The following is a 25,360-nucleotide window of genomic DNA, read 5'->3' as shown; positions in this document are numbered from 1 at the left end:
CACACCTGGACACCTGGCAAAGGCTGCTCTGTGTCACTCAAGCAGCCTGGAGGGGGTTGAGACAGACCCAGATACAGCCCTGTCCCAGGGAAGCCAACAAAGAAAGCACACAGGGGCAAAAACTATGGCCTCTCCAGGTGCAGTGACCCAAATGGGTGGATTTTGTTGATCTTGGTATTCTGGTTAGAGCCAAGAATGTCAGAGTAATAAATACCGACCCTGATCACAAAATAAGCTTTATACCCACAGATCAGCAATAGTTGGAGCCAAATCCATTACTTTACTGTGTATGACACTCCTGAAAAACACACATGTCCACACAACCACGTTCTGCTACTTTTGCTATTTATGTCAATGCAACAGAGACAGATGACCACCAACCTATAGTTTATCGCCAGCCGCACGTACTCCGCGCGGTTGTCCAGGGTGATGTGCGTGTGCTTGGAGCTCAACTGAATGTCCTGGCCACTGGCACTTGGCACTGTGAAGGGCAGGCTCATGGCTTCAAACTCCTCTGAGGTGGCTTCATTGTCTCGGATGTACATGAGTCCAGGAATAAAATCCTTATCAACCTTTTAAGGAGAAAAAGAAAGCCCATGTGTCGACTCACGGCTCATCTCCATCCCAGACTCCAGTCCACCCAGCACACTCTGTCAAGCAGGAACCAGGGTCAGCCTCAAGTGCATCTCGAGGCTGCAAGTGCACGGCACACACCAAGATATAAGAGGAGCAACGAGAGAGTACTTCACCCAAGGAGCTGAACGAAGAATTCACAATTCAGCCAAATGCTTAAAACTAACCACCGAGAAAGTTACAGCAACTGGCTAGCAAGGGTTCCCTCCCTGCAGCCGAGGCACAACACAGCCATGGGGAATGAGCTGGCTGTGGTCGTCCCAGGACAGAGCCTCCCGTGCAAGCCTGACTCACGGCCCCCAGCTGCCCAAAAGCTCAGCTTCTTCACAGGGGAGGCAGTGAGCTTCCTTATCTGACAAGACAGTGTATGTTACAAAACACCAGAAAATAGATGGTCTATTTTTTTTTTTTTTTTTTTGCTACTCAAAGGTGGTCCACAGCCAACAGCCTCTGCGTCACCTGGGCACTGAGATTAGGCCAGAGTTCACAGCCTGACCAGACCCGCAGAACAGACTGTGCCTGTTAACAAGACCCTGGAGGCCCCGCCTGCCGCCCCAGGGAGTTACCTCACTGAGGTCCGCGATGGTGAGGCTCATCCCAGCCAGCTGCTTCCAGACAGGCTCGGCAAGGTTGAGGCTCAGGGGACTCCCGGTTCGGATGGCAATGCCCAGCAACACACCTGATCATTCAGGACACAAGTGACAGAGGACACTTGAAAAGGATGACAAAACTTCCCGCTCACTCACACACGCCACTGACAGCAGCTCCACACTGAGGACTCAGAGCCTTCTGAAGCAGCAACACCCAAATCATAGGTCTAGGCCCTTCCTCAAGACCGCCTGTCCTGCTCTAAATCTATCCTTTTGTGCCTAAAAGCCTCTAACTCTTCACATCCTTTCTGCAGGCACACTAGTTTAAGCCACACAGTGGCCAATTCTTCTTCTTATGACAGCAAAGAGCTGGAACTTCCCCACGGGAGTGTCCTCCAGGGAGCTATAGCCCTGCCCAGGAGGTGCTGGCTGTGGTGGGACGCACAGCTGAGGACACCCTGCACACCCTCAGTGGGACAGGAAGGAGGGACTGGCCAATGGCGAAGACCTCACCCCACTCTGATCCCAAGTCTCAGACAAACATTGAAGATGCAGAAACAGAATCTCCCATCTTCTGAGTACCCGAGGCAGTATCCAGTCCTCAGCACGTGGCCGGGGCTGGCTCTGCCAGTGCCTGCAGCTGTGCACAGAGCTTCCGACGGTCCACCACCGTCAGGCCCTCAATGCTAGGCACGGAAGTCAACAGCACCTGGTTCGCTTCCACAATGTTGGTGAAAGGCACGATCAATATTAAAAGTCTTTTCTTTTTTTTTTTTTTTTTTTGATACAGAGTGTCGCCCAGGCTGGAGTGCAATGGTACGATCTCAGCTCACTGCAACCTCCGCCTCCCGGGTTCAAGCAATTCTCCTGCCTCACCCTCCTGAGTAGCTGGGACTACAGGTGCATGCCACCACAGCCAGCTAATTTTTTTTGTATTTTTACTAGAGACGAGGTTTCACCACATTGGTCAGGCTGGTCTCGAACTCCTGACCTCAGGCAATCTGCCCGCCTCAGCCTCCCAAAGTGCTAGGATTATAGGCATGAGCCACCGTGCCTCACCCTAAAAGTCATTTTTATTGGTAACAGTCTCAAAAACTAAAAGCAGATATTCAAGATATCTACTGTCACTCCTCAAACAGATGGTACACTTTAACTCAAGAGCAGGCACAGGCCACAGCGACACAGTCTCAAGCGGCCGAGAAGCTCACCCAGGAAGCGGAACATGCTGCTGTGCACGGGTGCTCTGGCGGCCGGGCTGAGCAGGTAGCAGTCTCGGTTGGCCCCAGACTCATCCCTCCCGTTGGGTGTCACGATCAGCAGGGGCGTGAGTCCGTTCTGCAGCTCCTCACAGATCTCAGCTATGGACTCGCTGTAGCCGCCCCCACAGTCATCCACAGATTCACCTGCAGGGGAGAAGCAGCCACTCGAAGTCCCCTCACACAGTCCTGTGTAAAGAGCCCCAACGCTCCCACACCATGTGGCCTCTGTGCTCCCTGTGGGCTCAGGCGACCACTGCCGGGGACACAGGTGCTCCAGCACGTGGCAAGTTCTCACCCACAAACTTGACTTTCCAGACACGGTGAGGAAGGAGGAGGCTGTCGGGACCAAACGAGCTCATCTTAGCACACATCTGCCCAAACACAGACTTGGTGCCGTCGGGGCCGGCCAGCCCGCCTTTGCTCCTTGATCGTTTGACCTGGAGAGGAGGAAGCAAGCAAGCGTGAGGCCGCTGCCGCGGCAGGAAGCACACAGTCGGGGACATGCGGCACTGGTGAGTGCATGAGGAGGAGGCACCGTGCATGGGCCCCTCCCTGGTCACACACCTGCTTGTGTGGACGCCAGGCAGACCCTGCCGTCTGGGGCGCTCGACTGTGGACACCCGAGACCACTGCCTCACCCCATTGGGCATGTCGCCAGTGATGTGCCCAGCAGCCCCCAGGACTAGTGTGTCTGAACAAACACACCTTCCAATACGACACACACCACCACCACGTCCACATCTGCGGCCCGGCAGCACCACCCTGGCACGGACCATCCTCACACCCTATGCACTGCTGCTACTTCACCATCTTGCCACGACCTCATGAAATAAGACACCAGGAACTCCAAAAGCAGCTCCCCCAGCAGACCAGAACAGACTACCGGCACTCAAAGATTCAACCCAATGCCCCTGAGACTGAAGCAGACACAGTGAGTGAGTGCCTCAGCCAGGACCAGCCCTTCCCCACATCTGCTTCCACCCATCCTATTTCCAAGCCTTGGGGCCACTCAGCCTCCCCAACACAGGCAGTCACTCTCCCTGCCCATCCTTCTCATCCTAAGCTACAATTGCTAAAGGCTCAGGGGACTCCAATTCCCAAAGACATCAGGGCAGGAGCCCTAGGGTCCCGCCGCAGCAGGACCTCGACACATCGGAGGGCAGGTGGCTGAGGCTGTGCATCAGAATCATCTGGGAAGCCCAGTCTGGAAGGATGTCAAAAAGAAAAATTGAAGAAAAAATGGTCCTGAGAGTGTATTTTGATGACTCCTCCAGTGAAGCTCTCTTCACCTTTAGCTCACATAAAGTTGAGTTTAAACAGCTTACAGCGCAGGCTGCCATAACCAAGACTAAAAATACAAGAAGAATGACAGGAGCCACAGTTGCCTGTAGAATGAACTTGTCTGCGTGCCACACACACGGCTAGTGTTCACAGACGTGAGTTCCTGGAAACTCGCGGCAGCTTGTTAAGGCTCCATCATGCCCAGAGGAGACTAGGCTACAAGAAAAGAACAGGACATGCCCTATGTCACGGCGGCTGTGTGAGAGGAGAGGTGCACCCAGCTCCCCGAAGCCCACGGGGCTGCCTCTCCTCCACGACGACACCCACTAGTAGAGGCTGTCTGCACTCAGAGGCTGCAGAAAACAGCAGCCATAAGGCTGGAGGCAGACAGGCTCCTGCGGGACAGCACTTTCTCTGCTCAATAGAAACACAGATGATTTTAACTGTCTTTAATCTGAATTCCCTAAATTTTCAGAAATGTGCATGCAATAACTCTGTAATAAATTTTTAAGTATAAAAAAGTTTTTATGTAGTGATGTTCAGATCCTGCTATAAAACTAAATAAAATTCCCAACAAACAAGACCTTCCAGTAAGATGACCTGTGTTCTGGAGTCTCTGAAACTATCCAGACAGCTGTGAGAGTCCCTCCCATGGCATCCTCTTGGGAGGCGTGTCCCTGAGCCCATCATCGTGGCCATGGGGTGGCGGGTTGGAGGCGCCTGTGCAGCCTTCCTGGCTCCGTGCTGGTGTCCTGTGCACACCCTGAATTCAAACAATGTTTTTCTCCACGTTCATTTTTAGGCAGAAAATCACTTCTATTTCTACATCTGTAGAAAATTTCCTCGCTTTGGGAGGGGCATGCTACCCTGAACGGGAAGGAGCCACCTCTGGCACCCGGGGCCGTGGCTGAGTCAGAGCAGCCCCCAGACGTCAATCCACATTGCACACTAGGCTGAAGGGTGTTTATCTGATTCTTAAGAAGGCCTGACACCACGCACGGTGGCTCACGCCTATAATACCAGCACTTTGGGAGGCTGAGGTGAGTGGATCACCTGAGGTCAGGAGTTCAGGACCAGCCTGGCCAACACAGTGAAACCCTGTCGCCACTAAAAATACAAAAAAGGCTGGGTGCGGTGGCTCATGCCTACAGCACTTTGGGAGGCCGAGGCGAGTGGATCACCTGCAGTCAGGAGTTTGGGACCAGCCTGGCCAACATGGTGAAATTGTCTCTACTAAAAATACAAAAAAAAAAATTAGCCTGGCATGGTGGCACACGCCTGTAATCTCAGCTACTCAGGAGGGTGAGGCAAGAGAATTGCTTGAGCCTGGGAGGTGGAGGTTGCAGTGAGCCAAGATCGCACCACTGTACTCCAGGCTGGGCGACAGAACAAGACTCCCTCTCAAAAAAAAAAAAAAAAAAAAAAGGCCTGATATAAGTTGTCGTTTTTTGTTTGCTTTGAGACAGTGTCTGGCTCTGTCGCCCAGACTGGAGTACACTGGTATGATCTCAGCTCACTACAACCTCTGCCTCCCAGGCTCAAGCAATCCTCCTGCCTCAGCCTCCCAAGTAGCTGGGACTACAGGCACCCACCACCACATAAGGCTAATTTTTGTATTTTTTGTAGAGACGGGGTTTCATCATGTTGCCCAGGATGGTCTCAGACTCCTAGGCTCCAGCAATCCATCCACGTCAGCCTCCCAAAGTGCTGGGATTACAGGCATGAGCCACCACCAACGACTAATATAAATTTGTTTGCCATTTACCCAGTTTGTTTTTTCAATTGCATACTGAACGTTTTTGTAACACAAGCTGGGGATAGCAAGATGAGTAAGAAAGAGGTGCTCAGCATGTAATGACTTCTTAAAAATTTCAGATGATACAAAGACAGAAACAAGGGTGCCTAACCTGCATCCTAGTTTATCAAAACTTCACTGATTCCCAGAGCCCCCCAGGCTTGAATACCCACCCTGAGAGCCCCTGGCCCAAAAAGTCTGCGTGCGGTTTTGAGGGAGGTGCAAGTCAAGGTGCACTCAATCGCGGGGGTTAGACAACGCAGAAGCCATCAGCTGGCCTTGCCTACAAGCTATAATGTTTATGATGCACAGCAAACTGAAGCCATCGTCCAAGGTAGGGAAATAAAAGCTTTTTTATGAACCTAGTTAAACAACCTATTTATGTGAGGACGTGACTGACGTACAGCTTAGCATTAAACACTCTGACGTCAGTGAAGAGACCAGCTCCATCAATGTGGTCACATGAGCTGTCCAACAAAGGACAAGAGTTTCGTGTCTTAATTCAAAATGCCCCCAAGTATAACTCTGAAAACATTTCTAGTCTTGTAATCAACATCAGGGTAAAAATCATGTGTTAATACAAAGGTACAGGAACAAAGAATTTGTTCTTCATGGCTCTCTGTGTCTGATCCAAGAGGCGAGGCCAGTTTCATTTGAGCATTAAATGTCAAGTTCTGCACGCTATCATCATCAGGGGCCGAGGCTTCTCTTTGTTTTTAATTAATTGTTTTTAACTGTGAGTTTATATACACTTGAAGCAGTATACATTTAGAAATGGTCTACTTGTCGTTTCTTTGATTACTACCCATGAGACAGTATTAGTAATTCTGGCCTATGAAATTGGCAAAGAAAACTACCAGTGGTGGGGAGCGTGTGAGGATGGTGGGAACATGAACTGTTATAACCTATAATCGGATGTATCATCAAATTGTCACTGGGCCTCTGACCCACTCCACTTCTCAGAACTTAACAAAAGGGGTGACCGAAGATACACCCAGATAGCCCTGCCTGTACCACAGAAAAGTGGGCACGGCCCCCCAGCACCATCAGAGAAATCTGACAGAGTAAACCAGGACACACCCCTGCAAGAGAGGAGCAGGCTGCAGGCAGCTGCCAAACACAAGCAGCCCCACAGGACCCTATTCCATGGCAGGCAGGAGAGCAGCAAATTTCAAAAGGCAGTGATCCCGCTTTGGCTGTAACAAATAGACACACACCTCCCAATGTAACAGCAGCGGTTATCATCATGCAGTGGGAAGAGGGCTGATTTTATTTTCCCCATTCTTGCTGACCTGTGTTTGTGCTTTTGGACTATCTGACATAAATCTTCATTACTTCTGTATAAAGAAACACACTGACATTCCTGGAAGCCCCAGCACATCACATACAGGAAGCCCACAAAAAGGAAGGTGGCACCTGCTCTTTAAAGTTGGGGTGCACAGGATGGCAGGCTACCAGCGCTCTCGTCCCAGCCCAGGTACCCACGAAAGCATCACTTCTAAGGCTGTCAGACTTGGAGAGTAATCTCCATGTGCTACCTGGATGCGGTTCAGCTCCACGACGGGGCCATGCTGACGATCGCGTACCATAGTTGCTTGTACTACTTTCCGGAAAGCCGCCTCCTAAAACACATCAAACAGACAAAATTTAGAATCTGATATGGAAAGCATCACTCCTGAAGAAATCATCACATAGTTTTGTTTAAAATCTGTGTTGAAGACCTTCTTAAGGACAGAAAACTGCCAGTTCCCTTTTCTCAAGTTGTGAGGGTGCAGGGGAACAGGCTGGCCCCGAAGCACACAGGGACAGACGGCCAGGCAGGTAGTGCCAATGGCCAGGCAAGAGGCAGGTCCCTCAGGAAACTACCTCCACCCAGCAGCGTTCCGGAGGCTGGAAGAGCCCAGCACACACAGGGCACAGAACAGGGAGGGCTGGGCCTGGCAAGCACCTGCTCTGACTCAGGTCTTGAAGTCAAGGTTTCCCTGCCAAACAAGTCCACCAGTGGCAGGGAATGATGTTAAACCACTGACTGCCATACAGCAGCCACGGGGCCAGGGAGCACCGTGGAGCCAGCTAGACCTTGGATCAGGACAGAAAAGACAGACCAGGGAGGGGAACAAGGTCCTGGCTGTGATCACACTAAAAGAAATCGGGAGTGCCTGGGGTGAAGACAGCAGGGCGTGGCCAAACATCAGCACCACAGTGAGGACCCAGCCGTTCCCCAGGAGGGAGCAGGTCGGCCATGCCCGTGGGGAAAGGGCAGAGGATGCAGCACGCAGCCGTGCCAGTGGAAAGGGATGAGACAGGTCAGCAGGGGTCTCAGCTCTCTTGGCCAAGTAGGCAATTGTGCCTTCTTTCGGTTAGGGGTGGGCTGTGGGAGCACAAGGGTCCCTCAGTGGAGGCTGAGCCCTTGCCCAGCTCAAAGCCTAAGAACTCCAAGCCCTGAAGGCAGGAGGTGAGGGCCCCAAGTGCCAGAGGAGACCCAGAAAGGGTATCCTGGCGGCACCCCAGCCCCATGCCTCTCGCATAGCCCAGACTCATCCTGCTCCCAGAGGCCCTGCCTGGACCTCAGGGCAGCTCTCCCTCCACAGGAGCACTCCCCTCTCCTCCCAGTCACCAGCCCGCCCACCTTCCTGGAGAGTCCATTTTGGTGCTCTGGACCAGGAGTAGTAACACCCACTCTCTGAGGCCGATCCTCACCATAACCAGGACCAGAACCGAGGCTGCCTACACATTCCCTGACCAGAGGTACCTTTCAGACGCCCTCAGCACTCCCCTGCTCTCCTGCAGCCCCAGCAGGTGCCAGATGCTGCTGCCCACCGCTCCCCTACCACACACCAGCTCCCACCCGTGCCCCGCTCACAGCCTGCACAACGCTCGCACAGGGCCAGGTGGGACGTGCCCTGCCTCTCACTTTTTTTCTCCCTACAAAGAAAGGTTTTTTTCCTCTGTGCTGCCTATTATCATCACCACTTTGAAGGATTAAAAAAAGAAGGTAAAATTAATCGTTTGCTACTTTTTATTATTGAACAGTAATTGAAATTATGTTTCCTATCCATTTTACCTGCCCAAGATTTCTTCTGCCTCTCTCATCAGAGAGATGGTCTTTCCATTAAACACAAGCCTGACCACTTCCACCCTCAGGCACACGTGAAAGTAAAATGAATGTACCAGTCCTGTTCAGCAGAAATCGTTCTAGCCAAGTGGAAACAAAGCCGGTCTTTAAAAAGTAACCTGCTGGGACAGGACTCCAAAACATTGCAATTTTATTAAATCACTAAGAATGGGCCATAATATTCGACAACAAAATACATTAGAGAATCACAATCAAGATTAGTGGTCCTCAATCCAATTCTATAACTTTTCCCTATACAGAGATGCCCCTACCGTATGGTAATTAGCCCCTTCGAGATCATCTTGTCAAGCTGCTTGCCAGAAACTAACCCAACTTCTAGAAAGCTCCAACTATTAGCAACATCTACAGGTCAAAACCTGCCTGGTGACTTTCAGATGCCTTCACTCATGACTGTATTATTCACCACCTGTTAATTCTCACTTGGCCAGCAATCTCTACACATTCAGGCATGGACCTTCGAGGTGATATATCTGTGACTCCTGGCCCCCTCTGCTGGACATCCTGAGAGAAACAGCCCAATCGCCGGCCTTCCTGTGTCAGTGGGGACTTGCCATAGCCACAAGGCCAGGCAGGCAGAGAAGGACAGCAGGAACAAAGGCTTAGTTTATGAAGGCCCCACCTCATCCTTCTGGAGCAGTGAGAGGCAGAGATTATGAAGGAGAGATGCAGCATCTTACTGTTTGTTTTTAATATAAACTCCAAAAGGGAACAGATTTTTGTCTGTTTTCTCATTGATATAAAGTACCCAGAACAGAGCCTGGCATGCAGGAGGCATTCCGTGAACATTTGCTGAATGAGCTGTATTCTATGTGTTCTATTCCCAGTATAGGAATTCTATTGGGTTACATGTACTGAAGACACCAGTTTCCCCTAGAGCAAAGATTGCCACTTGAATACCTTTCCCTGGGATATCAGAATTCCTCGGAGAGTGTCGAACCCAACAGAAGGCCCGAGTCCAGTTTCGTCGAGCGAGCCTTCCAGGTCGAACATGGGGATGCAGGGGCAGAAGAGCTCGGAGAGATGGTGCAGCAGCAGCAGACGGTTCCTCAGCGCAATGATGGGGATCTCCTGCAGGTGATTGTACTCCATGGGGACCTAGAACACAGAAATGGCCTTCAGCCCCTCAGGCACCAAAGGCACACGGGGGCCAGTGTGGCATCCATTAAGGATTCTGAAAACAATTGTTTCAAAAACAGAGAAGCACTATGGTGTCTGAGTTTGGTTTGCACAACCTCACTGTGCTGCTTTTAAAATAATATTCTGTCCAGTTTGACTGTAAAAAAAATTAGTCTATACAAATAAATTTACTAAGAAATGTGAGGCATGTACTAGCAGAACAGTTTGGTGTGGAACAGTTTGGTGTGGGTTATAAGATACAGAAGGTGATACACACTGTACACACAGAATATTGGCTGGCATGAACATTAAGGTTCTTTTGAGACAGGGTCTCACTCTGTCACCCAAGTAAGAGAGCAGTGGTGCAATCACTGCAGCTTGGACCTTTCAGACTCAAGTGATCCTCCCACCTCAGCCCTCAGCCTCCCAGGTAGCTGGGACTACAGGTGCATGCCACTATGCCTGGCTAATTTTGTAGAGACAGGGTTTTGCTATGTTGTCCAGGCTGGTCCTGAACTCCTGAGTTCAAGCAATCCGCCCACCTTGGCCTCCCAAAGTGTTGGGATTACAGGCGTGAGCCACCGCAACCAGCCAAATATCAAGGTTCTTAAACCACTGTGTGGTTAACATTTACTGAGCCTGAATTATTTTCACCAAGAAGCCTCTGTAAACACACAACGACAGGATGCAGCATGTGACAGGAGCACACTTTGCTTGCCCCCGACCCACCCAACCTGCCCGGACTCACCTGTGCAGGGAGTTTGCCAGCACTGGCGGGCTTGCTGGTCGACCAGGCGAGGGTATGTGCTGAGCCACAGGCCACACGGTTGACCTTCTTACCCTGAAGGGCAGCTACCAACCGAGGCCTCTGGATGGCATTGGTGGTTCCGTCTCCCAGTTGTCCCTCATCATTGTCGCCCCATGTATAAACCTCACCTGAATGAAGTGAATTTAGAATCAGAACCTGTATACTAGGGCCAACAAACGCATGGCTGCCAGTGTCTTCCCACCACACACAGCACCAACGCTCCCTGCCCTTCAGCTGGTGTTGACCTAGTTGTCAACTTTACATATGACCTAGACATGAAAGTCTGCTTTATGTATGACCTAAACATGAATACATGCTAATTACACATCCAAAGAGGCGAGTGTACTTCCCAGGACTCTCCACAGCCCCTGTTGGCCACCAGGCCTCTTCTAGTGAGAGACACACAACTCTGGTCTTAAGCCTCCAACAGTGTTAGTTCTCAGGACTAGGCATGAACAGCAGCAGTTCTCCATCAGAATGATATTAGAACAGATAGCAATATCCCGAACATCCCAAATCCATCTAATATTAAAACACATAGCAATATCCCTAACATTCCAAATTGCTCTTGCATGCAAAACAGAAAAGGAAAAGTCTGTTTTATTTATTTTATACTTTTTTTTTTGAGACAGGGTCTCACACTCTGTTGCCCAGGCTGGAGTAAACTGGCATAATCACGGTTCACTGCAGCCTCAACCTCCCCAGCTCAAGTGATCCTCCCACCTCATCTCCCAAAGTGTTGGGATTACATGCATGAACCACTGTGATGAAGTCTCACTTTGTCGCCCAGGCTGGAATGCAGTGGTGCGATCTCAGCTCACCACAACCTCCGCCTCCCGGGTTTGAGCGATTCTCCGGCCTCAGCCTCCTGAGTAGCTAGGCTCACAGGCACGCGCCACCATGCCCAGCTAATTTTTGTATTTTTAGCAGAGACAGGGTTTCACCATGTGGGTCAGGCTGGTCTCGAACTCCTGACTTGGTGATCCACCTGAAAATCTATGTTTTTAAAATCAAAACCACAATGTGATACCACCTCACTCCTGCAAGAAAGGCCATAATAAAATAAGAATAAAAAAAAATAGATGTTGGTATGGATGTGGTGAAAAGGGAACACTTATACTGCTGGTGGGAACAGAAACCAGTACAACACATTGAGATTTTCCCCCACTAGAGGGCGATAAAAACTAACAACAAGCTATCTGTGAAAACGCGTTGTGATGGAAAGCATTTTCCACGCTCCACTATGGAAAAGTGTGGAGATTCCTCAAAGAACTAAAAGTAGACCTACCATTTGATCCAGCAATCCCACCACTAGGTACCTACCCAGAAGAAAAGACGTCATTATTTGAAAAAGCACTTGCACACGCATGTTTATAGCAGCACAATTTGCAATTACACAAATATGGAACCAGCTCCAAAGCCCATCCATCAATGAATGGATAAAGAAAATGTGGTATATATACACCATGGAATACTACTAGCCATAAAAAGGAATGAAATGATTGCATTTGCCACAACCTGGATGGGACTAGAGACCATTATTCTAAGTAAAGTAACTCAGGAACGGAAAACCAAACCATATGTTCTCATGCGATGAGGATGCAACGGCATAAGAATGACACAATGGACTTTGGAGACTCGGGGGAAAGGGTAGGAGAGGAGTGAGGGATAAAAGACTACACATTGGGTACTGTGTACACTACTTGGGTGATGGGAGCACCCACCTCTCAGACATCACCTCTAAAGAGCTTATTCATGTAACCAAACACCACCTGTTCACCAAAAACTTGTTGAAATAAAAATAAATTTTAAAAATAACATAAAAAAAGAACATGCCGTTTCTGTTCATATCCTAAACATAAGATTCACCATTCACAAGAATCATCACACTTTTCAGTGCACCGTGTGGGACCTCAACCAAGAAATACCACCGGAAAATATTCTCAGGCAAGGTCCCTGGTGACCAGGATGGAAACAAGGCTCATGTTCTCTGGAGACACCATCAGGATTGTCAAATCCAGAGAGACTCCTCGGGTGTCTGGAAAGTGTGACGCCTGCGTGGTCAAGGGCAGTGTACTTGTCTCCTGCCCCTGCCTGCTCTCCACACGTTGGTCCTAAAGCCACGAGGCGGGTGTCGCACACACAAGGTGAGGAGGGTGTCTCTGCAGACGCAGCTGGGCATAGGGAATGAGTCTGTGAGAGTGAGGAGGGCTTCCACCCAGGTGCTAGCTCCGAGGGGAGTCAGCCAAGAGCCCCACATGCAAGGGGAGGAGCCACACAGGGGAGGATGAGATGCTGGTTATGCACGGGGGGAGTGGCCAAGTCGCCAGAAGAGAAAGGATCTGCAAGGTTGCCATGAGAAAACTGGAATGAACCCTGTGGATCCAAACTGGACCTGGGGATACTGGTGGGAACTCACAGTTTTCAACAGACATCAAACATAAACCCGGGTATTGTTTACATTACTATTCCCTGGCTTTGTCCACTGAGGAGGTCTGGGGAGCGGTGACGCCTCAATAGCAATGAGCACACCCATCATCCAGACCTTGTCTTCTCAAGGCCATTCTCCTCCACAGATGCCAGGGCTCCCTGGAGAAATGGCCAGTTCGAGGCGTGGGGCATGGCGGGAACAAGCGGAGGCTAATCATCTTCTTCTGCCAGAGCAAGGAAGTACTCCCAGACAACGGGGACACACAAAAAGGGGGCAGAGCCAGCCAAATAGAGCACAACTAGAGCATCAAAATAAATAGACTATATACCCCAATGAATACATTAGGATCCATGATTCCCACTCAGATAAAACAAATACATGAATTGATTCAAAGCTGCATGAGAAAGGAATATTTAAATAGATTCAGGATGTCCCTACTAAATACTTGTTAATTATAAAGAATGTTCGCAGTGAAAAGCATGGCAGACAATGTAACCAAGCAACTGTAGTGAGCATCATCAGCAAGCAGACAAACTGCATGTCACCTGCAAGGATGAACTGTGACGATCAAAGACACACAACCCGAATCTATGCAGAAACATCGCAAAAAATCCAAACAGAAGATGTGCTACAAAATAACTGGTGTCAAGTTGCAAGAAGCCCAGGAAGACGAGGAAGTGAAACGATGATGCCAGGCACTGAGAGAGTGTCACAGGACAGAGGATACAGCTTGCCAGCTGACTGGCAGGCAATGTGCTGCAAATGGGCATGGGCGTCAGGCGGGGTGGGGGAGTGTGAACTGGCTGGCAGGACGAGCCTCCCTGTTTGTGGGAAACACACTGAAAAGCTCAGGACGCGGCAGCAGGACAGCAACTCACTCTCATGTGGACTGGGATAAGCAAGTTCTAGGTAATGTACTTCCAACTGGTTTGCTTCCAACTGTGATTTGTCTCAAAATTTAAAAGAATTAAATAAATCAAATAAAAAGTTCTGGATCAAGAACTACAATGTCCTTCCACTACAGGCCACAGAAGTTGCTCATTCATCCATGAGCCTCTTCCCTCAATGAAATGATTAAAGGGTGCATGCTTATATAATTCACCAAAGGCTTTAACGAGGAGCACAGTTTGTGCGAAGGCCATGTTAATGAAAGATGGCGCCCACGTTTTTCACTGCTGCCATAACACATCCCCACGGCCCGGCTGGCTTAAACCACACTTAGGATCCTTTCGCTCTGCAGGTGAGAAGTCCCGCATGGGTCTCCCTTCCCAGAGGCCCCAGGGGAGAGTTTCCTTGCTCATTCAGACACAGCTCAGTTCTCTGTGGGACTGAGGTCCAGGTTCCTTGCTGGCTGAGCTATTCCCAGCTTCCAGGGGCCACCCCATTCCCCAGCCCTGTTCCTCCACGAAAGCCAGCAACAGAGGGTAGAGAGCTCTCAGACTTTGAAAATCTTTCTACTACCTCTTCAGTCACATCTCTGACTGACTCTTCTGCCTCCTTTTCTGATCAAAGGGTCTGTGTGATTACACTGGGCCCACTAAATAATCCAGAATAATCTCCATATCATCAAGTCAGCTGACTCACAAACTTCATTTGACCTGAAAAGTCCCTTTTGCCATTGTGTTGGGGTTCCCCGGACCGCCCCACGCTCCTGATTCTCCAGCATGACGTACAAGACTCAGCATACACTCCTCCTCACAGTTACAGTGTATTATGGCAAGAGGACACAGAGTAAGACCAGCACAGGGATAGGGACCTGTGGCAAAGCAGTGGGGGAACCAGGAGCAAGCTTCCAGAGTCCTCTCCCACAGGAGCCACACAGGACGAGCTTAACTGCCCCGGCACTGAGCTGTGTCAGGTGATGTCTGCCGGGAAGCTGGGTAGAGACTCCAGGCCCAGGGTTTCCATCAGGGCTGATCACACAGGCACCCCCTGCCTGGCGTGTACCAAGTTCCAGACCAAGGAAAGCAGATTTCAGCACAGAACATGTCGCTTGTACAGACAGTTCAGGCACAGTGAACCACACCTACCACCTAGGGAACAGGGGATCCCTCCCGAAACCCAGGTTCCCAGACACCAGCAGAGGGCCAAGCCTGCAGCAAGTCTGTCTAAGGACACGTCTCAGGCTGGCTGCTAGCTCTGTTCTGCACAGCCCAGTAATAAGTAATAAATAGAACTCATTCACAGGTTTAACAGCAGGGGCTGAAGATGACAGGGCCAAAGCCCTGCTGACTGCAGATAGATTCTCAGGACACAGTATAAGCCTTTGCCTCTTTTTTTTTTTTTTTTTTTTTTGAGACAGTCTTGCTCTGTCACCAGGCTGGAGTGCAATGGCACGATCTTGGCTCACTGCAACCTCCACCTCCCGGGTTCAAGTGATTCTCCTGCCTCAGCCTCTTGAGTAGCTGAGATTACAGGCGCGCGCCACCATACCCAGCTAATTTTTGTATTTTTAGTAGAGATGATGTTTACCGTGTAGGCCAGGCTGGTCTCGATCTCTTGACCTCGTGATCCGCCTGCCTCAGCCTCCCAAAGTGCTGGGGCAACAGGAGTGAGCCACCACACCTGGCCTGTGCCCCCTTTTAAGGCTGCGCATGTCATTCATGCTCAACCCTCTTAGATTCACAGGCCTCAGTCCTGCGGCACTGAGCCCCTACCTACCATCCTCTGTGCAGCACACACAGTGCAGGGAGCCAGTGGCGATGGCGATGACTTTCTTCCCCTGCAACCCTTGGACCTGCCGAGGCCTTCGAACATGGTCATCTGATCCATGGCCCAACCTGTGATAATCGCCTTTGCCCCTGCACACAAAGGAAGCATGGAAATTATGGGGCAAGGTGATCTCACTGACCACCCTGACCAGCCTCCTGGGCAGCCTCTGCTGTTCAGGACACAACCATAGCCTGCTGCAGAAGCTACATTCCCATCCATGAAAAGGTGGTGCATATAACCCAATACAAATCTGGTTTTAGTGGGTTTAAACAAACAGAATCTTGCGTACCAGGTATAAACAGCTCCAGATTTGGTAAGGGCAACAGAAAACTGGGATCCGCATTCCACTTTAACTACTCCAAGACCAGTAAGAGAATCAATCTAGAGGGGGAAAAGGTTCAATTAGACAGACAGCAACAAGGCTCCTGCTGACTGCTATAACCACACTGAGATTTAACTAAATCTAGTAAGAATTCTGAAAACTTGTACCCATGATGAATAATTAGTGCAACGTAAAATCATATTCCACTTAATCTCAGCACTCTCAGGAGGCAGGCGGGACCGTGACTGACAGCACACCCGCTGGCACACTGTGGCCTGGTGGGACCCAGCAAAGGGAACCAGAAATGGGAGCTTTGCAGGTGAGGCCTGCAAGCCTCTCCCCAGAATGGCCTCCCGCAACCATGCTTCTCTGTGCAGGAGCACCAAACTCCAGCAATCCCTGTGTCTCTCCTCACCTGCCCCAGCCCTCTCAGAGCAGAGGCCCGCGGGGGAGGAGCAGCAGGCAAGGGGAGGGATGGCCAAAAGCACTGGGCCCCACCCACCCTCCACACTGCACACCTGCCAGCCAACTTTCCCTATCCCGCAAGCTGCTCCTCATGACCTCTGTGATTGCTCTCATACGTAAGTTCTTATATTCAATTCTGAACTCAAATTAATTAAAACTGACTTCATTCTCTAAATGAGACAATGTGGTAGGGCCCTGGTGTCCGGCCCTACCACAATGGCATCGGGACGTCCTGCTCCAGCCCCTCTGATGCCCAGCATCCTCAGCCTTGGAAGTGCAAACCCCAGGCTCTTTCCCACAAGGAGGGGCCTCTGACACATGCCACTGATGAGGGTCTGCTCCAGAAGCACCTGTGCCACACGTGCAACCCCACAGCCCCACGAGAGAGGAGGCCAGGCAGAGACAGGTTCGCAGCACCAGGCTCCCAAGTACCCAGCAGAGCACCTGGGCTACACACGGCAGTGTGGTGTGCATGCACTGAGGTCACTGAGAAGCATGTGCAGGACCTGATCCACGTACAAGCCACCCATTCACAAGAGCAAAAGACATTCTGGCAAAGATAAGAAATCGCCTGCAGCCACCGGGCTTGAGTGGAGCAGAGCCGCCGACCCCACCAGGACTGCAGGACTCAGGCGCTGTGCAGGCCTTGCTCTCGCTCCTCACAGGACACCCACCTCAGATGGCCCCGGCTAACCCAGATGCAGTCCCTTTAGCAAGCACTGGCACCCCCAAGCGCGTGCCGTGGCAACTCCACACCACTGTAAACTGAGAGAGTGTGAGCCATGTGATATCCTTCTCTGAGACAGGCCTACATGCTATAAACCAGGAGGCTCCACGGTGCCCGGATGATCCCATCCACTTCTCAAGAGAATGCACACAGCACACAGAACACCTTACTCCCTCTAGGCCCTCCACACACTTTCTAGCCAATTACCCATTATATTTACTGGAAAGAAGGTAAAGAGGAGTTTAAAGTGCTCCTAAGGAGCACACACGGGGGGCAGTAATGGTGGCTCTGAGGCTGTGTTTTCCCAGAGGGGCCCTGGGGGCCCCTGACTGCGGTGAGCTGGGAGAGCACTGGGCAGGGAAAGAATGGGAAATACCTTCATAGGCACTTTACAGCCATCGCTGCCTCCCCGGCCGAGCTTGCCGTAGTCCCCGTCCCCCCAGGACCAGACAGTGTCGTCATCTGTGAGGCAGAGGGTCTGGGCGTCTCCACTGCCACAGGCGATGTCAACCACACGGTGGCCCTGCAGCGCCTCCACCTTCAGAGAAAAGGGACTTGGGTTGGCCAAGCACAACACAAGAAGGCTTGCCACAGGACTGGCTTCACAACACTGCCATTCTTTTTTTATGGGGGTACCTGTTTTAAGCCTTTACAAAGAGGTGATTTCTAAAATCCTATAAGACAAAAGAGAAAGCACCTTCATCTATTTGAACTACATGCATCTAAACCGCAGGAGGAGGTATCAGCGTCTTTGATGAGCCAACCCTACATCACCATGAAGGCTGTTTATTCACTTCTTGCACCCAAAAATACAGTGGGCCTTCTAGAAGCCAAAGCATTTTTCATAACAACGGTGGCAAACCGCCCCCATCTGACAGCAGCAGTGAGGAGCATGCAGCCTCCGGCCTCTGCGCACGGCACCTCCTCACCAGCTTCGGCTTCAGCTGGTCCTCACTGTCGCTGTGCCCCAGCCGGCCGTAGCGGCCTTTGCCCCATGTGTAGAGGTCCCCGGCTGCTGTGACACAGGCGCTGTGGGCTCCGCCAGCAGCAACATCGACCACTTCAATTCCTCTCAGAGACTCGATGACACGAGGGCGGTCACACGGACTGCAAAAAAGTCACCAAATATAATGGAAACACATTTTTATTCTTAAACATTTTTCAGCGTATTAAATACCTCTCAATCTACACCTTCCTAATCAGTTAATTGTTAAATCAATCAAGAAGAATCATTCAGACCTAAACTCAAAAGGTCACCACTTCCTACCTCCTTCCTGTACAAGGCCAGAGGACAGGGCTTCCCCAGCTCTGACTCAGAGGCTGGAAAGTGACCACACATACTGGGTCAAGTTCGAAGCACAGACCATTTTTCAAAGGCCTATGAGCTGAGAACAGGTTTTACGTTTTAACGGGTTTAAAAAAAAAAAAGAATCATATGCAACTCCTAAAATAGTTACCATCTGGCCCTATAAGGAAAGTTTGCACCTCACCCCCACTATGAATTAACAATTCATTTAAGGAGTTTTAACATATGAATGTCACTAGTCTATAACATAGTGACTACTGATAACAAACTTTTTGTTTTCTTATTAAGTTCTGAAAGAAGTTCTTTATATATTTTGGCTGTCAGACCTTAGTCAGATTATATGATTGTGAATATCCTTTCCCAGCTTGTGGTTTCAATCTCTTCATAGTGTCTTTTGAAGAACAGTTCATAATTTTTATAAAGTCCAAGTTATATTTTTCTTTCATGAATCATGCTTTTGGAGTTCAATCTAAAAATCTTTTCTGACCTAAAGTCACAAAAATTTTCTCATGTTTTCTTCCAGAACTTTTAAGTTTTACATTTTACATTCTACATTCATGACTATGGTTCATTTTGAATTAATGTTTGGATATGGTGTAAAGTATGAATTTAAGTTCATTTCTTGCCATAGGTTATCCAATTATTCAAAACCACCTGTTGAAAATAGTATATTTTCTCCAGTGAACTGGCCGTGCACTCGTATAAACTGTGCACTAGAAACTGTGAGAAGTCCAGTTTCATTTTTCCACACTCATCTTGTCAGCATTTGCCAGCCGGTTTCTGGATTCCCTATTCTGCTCCATTGATGTATCTGTCTCTCTCTCTTTTTGCCAGCACCAAGCCATGCTGTTTACTGCAGCTATAAATGAGGCTTAAGTCAGGTAGTGCAAGTCTTCCGACCTTTTCCTCATTTTCAAAGTTGATTTGACTATTCTAGGCCATTTGCATCTCCATATACATTTTATGCTCCGCTTATCAATTTTTATACAAATCTTGATTGGGAAGGTGTTGAATCTATAGATTTGAGGATAACCAGCAAATTAACAATACTGACTCCTCTGCTCCATGAACACAGCATGCCCCTTCACGACTTTAGGTTTTTTAAAAATTATCTCAGCAATACTTTGTAGTCTTCTGTCTACAGGGTCATTCACATTTTTGGGTCAGATTTATCCCATAGTTTTTCAATTCTGGGAGAGGGTATTCTAAGTGGTATTTTAAAATTTCACTTTCTGGTTACGTATATGTATACGTATAGACATACAAGTAACTTTTATTTATTGATCTTCTATCCCGCAACACTGCTAGCCTCACTTATCAGTTCTAGCAGCTTTTTGTAAATACCACCAGGTTCTCCGCATAAACAATGTTTTCTGCAAAAAAGACAGTTTTAATTCTCTTTACAATCTAGATGCCTTTTATTTCTTTGCACTGCTGTACCGCACTTACTAAACCTGTTGCACAATGTTGAAGAGAAGTGGTGATAGCAGACATCCTTGCCTTGATCCTCAACTCAGGGGGAAAGCTTTTGGTCTGTTGCCATTAACTACAACCTAAGCTCTAGGTTAACAGAGATGCCCTTTATCAGGTAAAGGAAGAGACCTCTTACTCCTAGACTACTCAGAGTTTTTATCAGAAATGGATGTTGGAGTTTGCCAAATTATTTTTTCCTCTTTTTTTTTTTTTTGAGATGGAGTCTCGCTCTGTTCCCCAGGCTGGAGTGCAGTGGCGCAATCTCAGCTCACTGCAACCTCCACCTCCCGAGAAGCTGGGACTACAGGTGTGTGCCACCACATCTGGCTAACTTTTTTTCTATTTTTTGTAGAAATGGGGTTTCATCATGTTGCCCAGGCTAGTCTTGAACTCCTGAGTTCAAGCAATCTGCCCACCTCAGCTTCCCAAAGTGCTGGGATTACAGGCGTGAGCCACCACGCCGGACCTGTTTAATATATTTTATATGGTGGTTTAGTTATTCCTAGGATAAGAAGGCCCCTGTTACTCCAATCTGGCTGGTAGTTCTCATTAATTTTTTAATACTTGTGAGTTTGGTTCATTCTTTTAAAAATGGTGTCAACTGTGTGTTCTTTCTTCCTCACCCCTGCCATTTCCTCTGTATTTGCAGTTCTAGTATCACGCACGTTACACAAAATGCCAAACGTGATTCAGTGGATGATTTAAGGGAGAAGGACAAAAAAACACTTACTTAGTACTTGTCATCAAAAACACAGAATTGACTTTTTTTTCCCTCTCAACAGAGGAATCATACGGGTAAGCCTTCGTATTGGAACATAAAACTATTTCTGCCAAATGAGTCATTAACATTATTTAGTTTGAGAGTATTGTAAATGTTGCCTTGAAAAACAAAGCGCCAATAGATTGTAGCAGCATTAAAACAAACAAAAACAAAGACAAATAGAATGTTGAAATAATTTTTTCACATCATACCTTCTGTTGCCATGCCCCAACTTCCCATCTTCTGCCTCACCCCAAGAGTAAACTTCTCCTTCTGAAGACAGGGCAAGGCAGTGCTTTCCTCCAGAGTTCACAGCTACTTTCTTAATAAACACATGCTGAATGGATTCAAGCAATGTTGGGGTAGACACCGACTCTGTCCCTCCAATGCCTAGTCTGCCACCTGCACCATACCCAGTGGCATACAGCTAAGAAAATAAAAAGCAATAGTAACATCAGTTTTTAATCTCAATATCCCCTAAATTTACTAATTCATAAACCTAATCCATGCTTTAGACATTTTTACCACATAGAAATAAAATTTAAAGTTAAAAATCTCAGGAATATAAGTTTATGCCTTTATACATGCTCTATCAAAGTACTAGAAATGAAATAAAAACATGACTATTAGAAATTCCAAATTCAGAAAACATATTGTGAAAATAAGGTCTTCTTGCTGGAAGCTCTTCCATTTTTGTGTAGAATACCAACTACAATTAACACCAAGAAAAATAAAAAACAATTTAATTATCTACTATATGCAAAACTCTGACAATAACAGCCACAAAACATACCCATAAAAGAACACAAATACATTTTAATACTTCAGCAGGGCAGCATATAAACCACACGGGAAAAAACACTTTTTTTTTTTTTAATCTAAGTGGGAATGTTTTAGGACACAAAACATCTATGATTAATTTTAAAAAATGATTAATTTAAAAACATACACACACTAAATCAGACTGCCGTTTTCCAAATGAAGGCAAACATCCCTCCTGATAAAAACTTAAATGCTGTTCCATGCTGTTTTAGACATCTTTCAAACGTGCTGCTGCACTGACATAATATAAGGAAGCCACAAGGGCCAATGCAGGAAGTGAAACCCAAACTCAGGTGGATAAACAAGCCCCACACCCAAAGCCAGCTTCTAGTGGGGAGGGTGTGAGGCTCTGGGGTGCACATGGTGCAGGGTAATGCAGCATGCCTCCAAGGACTTCCTATATAAAGTGGGGCTCCAAAGGGTTGCCCCTCAGTGACTGTGAATAAGAAGAACACCACAGAAAGCTGCCCTTCTCAGCCTCAGCACTGACAGCGAGACAGAGGCTTGCCCCTGAGAATTCATAACTACAACAGGAGTTGGCAAATTATGGCCCATGTGCCAAATCAGGCCCATCATTTGTTTCTGTAAATGAAGCTTTACGGGAACACGGCCACACCCACTCATTTATAATATGTCCAGGGCTGCTTTTGTAGTCGCAACAGAGACCATATGGCCCAAAGCTGAAAATACCATTGTGCCCTTTACAGAAAGTGTTTACCAACCCCTACCCTAGAAAAAGGACAAAATGAAGATATTTTGAAACAAACAATCAGAATTAACCAACGAAAGAATTTCACTAAATTGAGAAAGATATGCTAAAGGAGAAGGAAATGATTTTATAAGATCTGAGACATAACAAATGATGGTAAGAAATGATAGTAAGCAAAGATGTGCAACATTTGGCTAACTCAAAAAAAAAACCACAGTCCATATAAAACAACCAAAACAACAACAACGTCTATGGCAGAGGGGAATAGGTTAGAACCCAAACACTGGGTAACAAGGGGTCACTGATTGGGAGGAGGGGAGAAATACTAATTAACTTTAGGTTTTTAAGTACCTATGTTAAAATAACCAGAGAAACAATGAAAAGAAACAGAATTCTCCTGAGAATTGACACAGAGGGGCTATATTTCAAACCTTTTTATGAGGCTAGACCACTTCGACACCTGTGCTAGCAGTCTGCCTCTGATACGGTTCACAATGATCCCTGCTTCTAAATATGTGTGCTCCTGTATACAGGTACACCCCATTTGACTGTGCCTTGCTTTACTGTACCTCGCAGATACTGTTTTTTATAAACCGAAGGTCTGTGGCAACCCTACACTGATCAAGTCTATCGGCGCCATTTTCCCAAAAGCATGTGCTGACTTACCGTCACTATGTCACGTTTTGATAATTCTTGCAATATTTTAAACTTTTTCATTATTTTATCTGTTATGATGATCTGTGATCAGTAATGTTTGATGTTACTGTTGTACTTGTTTTGAGGCACCACAAACCACACCCATAGAAGACGGTGAACTTAAATGATAAATGTTGTGTATGTTCTGATTGCTCCGCCAACCAGCTGTTCTCCCATCTCTCTCCCTCTCCTCAGACCTCCCTATTATGTCCCTGAGACACAACTTATTGAAATTAGGCCACTTAATAACCCTACAGTGGCCTCTAAGAGTTCAAGTGAAAGGAAGAGTTGCATATTTCTCACTTTAAGTCAAAAGCTAGAAATGATTAAGATTAGTGAGTAAGGCACACTGAAAGCCAAGACAGGCTGAATGCTAGGCCTCTTGCACCAGTTACCCAAGAAAAAGTTCTTGAAGCACAATTAAGTGCAATTCTTGTAAACACACAAATGATGAGAATGCAAAACAGTCTTATTGCTGATATAGAGAATGTCTGGCATAGACAGAAGATCAAAACGGACACAATATTCCCTTAAGCCAAAGCTAATCCAGAGCTTGCTAACTCTCTTCAATTCCACAAAGGCTAACAGAGGTGAGAAGGCTGCTGAAGGAAAGTCTGAAGGTAACAGAGATTGGTTCCTGAGGTTTAAGGAAAGACGCCGTCTTCATAACATAAAAGTGTGAGGGAAAGTAGCAAGTGCTGATGTAGAAGCTGCAGCAAGTTACCCAGAAGATCTAGCCAAGATCAGTGATGAAGGTGGCTACGCTAAACAACAGGCTTTCAACGTAGATGGAACAACCTTCTATCAGAAGAAGACACCATCTAGGACTTTCATAGCTAGGAGAAGTCAATGTTTGCCTTCAAAGCTTCAAATCTTTTGTTAGGGGCTAACGCAGCTGGTGACTCTATTAGTTGAACTCGTTGAAGTCAATGCTCATTGACCATTCTGAAAATCTTAGGGCCCTTAAGAATTATGCTAACTCCACTCTGACTGTGCTCCAGAAATAGAACAAAACCTGGAAGTCAGCACATTTGTTTACAGCATGGTTCACTGAATATTTTAAGCCCACTATTGAGGCCTACTGCTCAGAAAAAAAGATTTCTTTCAAAACATTACTACTCATTGACAATGTACCTGGTCACCCAAGAGCTCTGATGAACATGTACAAAGAGATTAAAGTTGTTTTCATGCCTGCTAACACATCATTTTTTCTGCAGCCACATGGATCAAGGAGTAATTTCGACTTTCAAATCTTGTTATTTAAGAAATACATTTCATAAGGCTATAGCTGCCATAGACAGTGATTCCTCTAACGGATGTGGACAAACTAAATTGAAAACCTTCTGGAAAGCCATCACCATTATAAATGCCATTAAGAACATTTGTGATTCATGGGAGGAGGTGAAAATACCAACATTAACAGGGATTTGGAAGAAGTGGATTCCAACCCTCACAGATGACCTTGAGGGATTCAACACGAGTGGAAGAAGTGAACTCAGATGTGGTGGAAACAGCAAGAGAACTAGAATTAGAAGTGGAGTCTAAAGATGTGACTTAATAGACTATAGTACTTTTATATCCACTGGGAAACCAAGAAATTTGTGTGACTTACTTTGTGAAGACACTTGCTTTATTGTGTTGATTTAGAACCAAGCCTGCATATCTCCAAGTATGCCTACAGCTCCCTCTCCCTGAGTGTGGGCTGGACTTAATGACCTGCTTCTGATGAGCAGAATAGGGCAAGAACTGGAGTGTGGTCACTTCTGTGATTCAGTTACACAGGACCGGGGCTCTGTCTCCTCCACTCTCTCTTGCTGGTGCTCCCTCCTGCGCCTCCCTTGCTCTCGCTGACAGAGTCAGCTGCCACCCTGTGAGATGCTCTATGGACACGTGGCAAAGGGCTGAGTGAGGGGAGGCTCTGCCAACAGCTCATAAGGGACTGAGGCCTCAGCTCAAAGGTCCATGAGGGACTGAATCCTTGCTCGGACGGCCTCAAGATGACTGCAGCCTGCTGAGATTCTGAGCTGGAGGACGGAGCTATGCTGCATCCAGAGTCCTGACCCAGAGAAACTATGAAATAATAAATGTGTGTGAGACAGAACATTACATGAGAGTATCTCACTCATGAATAGGATCTCCCAAAAATCTAAAACAAAACTATCACAAACACAAGCCAGATACATATCCTGACCAAACTGGATCTATCCAAAGAATGTAAGTTTGTTTAATATGAGAAAACCAATTAATCCAACTGGCTATACTAATCCATTAGAAAACATTGGCCAGGCACGGTGGCTCATGCCTGTAATCCCAGCACTT

General features: G+C 47.7%; 1 protein-coding gene across 3 annotated transcripts in view; it reads right to left on the bottom strand.

Moving 5' to 3' along the window:
* Nucleotides 1-25,360, bottom strand: part of LOC100976978 (E3 ubiquitin-protein ligase HERC2) — a 209,560-nt gene that overhangs the window by 3,187 nt on the left and 181,013 nt on the right. For all 3 annotated transcript variants that reach the window (XM_034938387.3, XM_034938388.3, XM_034938393.3), the window contains 12 exons: nt 21,027-21,241; nt 18,205-18,382; nt 17,652-17,813; nt 16,051-16,142; nt 15,711-15,850; nt 10,559-10,746; nt 9,592-9,789; nt 7,097-7,180; nt 2,778-2,919; nt 2,432-2,626; nt 1,200-1,312; nt 382-572 (listed from right to left, as the gene is read on the bottom strand). In XM_034938387.3, coding sequence (XP_034794278.3) covers nt 382-572; nt 1,200-1,312; nt 2,432-2,626; nt 2,778-2,919; nt 7,097-7,180; nt 9,592-9,789; nt 10,559-10,746; nt 15,711-15,850; nt 16,051-16,142; nt 17,652-17,813; nt 18,205-18,382; nt 21,027-21,241 — 1,898 coding nt within the window. The remainder of the gene's footprint in view (nt 1-381; nt 573-1,199; nt 1,313-2,431; nt 2,627-2,777; nt 2,920-7,096; nt 7,181-9,591; nt 9,790-10,558; nt 10,747-15,710; nt 15,851-16,050; nt 16,143-17,651; nt 17,814-18,204; nt 18,383-21,026; nt 21,242-25,360) is intronic.

The sequence above is a fragment of the Pan paniscus genome, chromosome 16 (genome assembly GCF_029289425.2).
Source record: "Pan paniscus chromosome 16, NHGRI_mPanPan1-v2.0_pri, whole genome shotgun sequence".
NCBI lineage: Eukaryota > Metazoa > Chordata > Mammalia > Primates > Hominidae > Pan > Pan paniscus.
The sequence above is the reverse complement of the archived record's forward strand: the minus strand, read 5'-3'. Positions and strand labels throughout refer to the sequence as shown.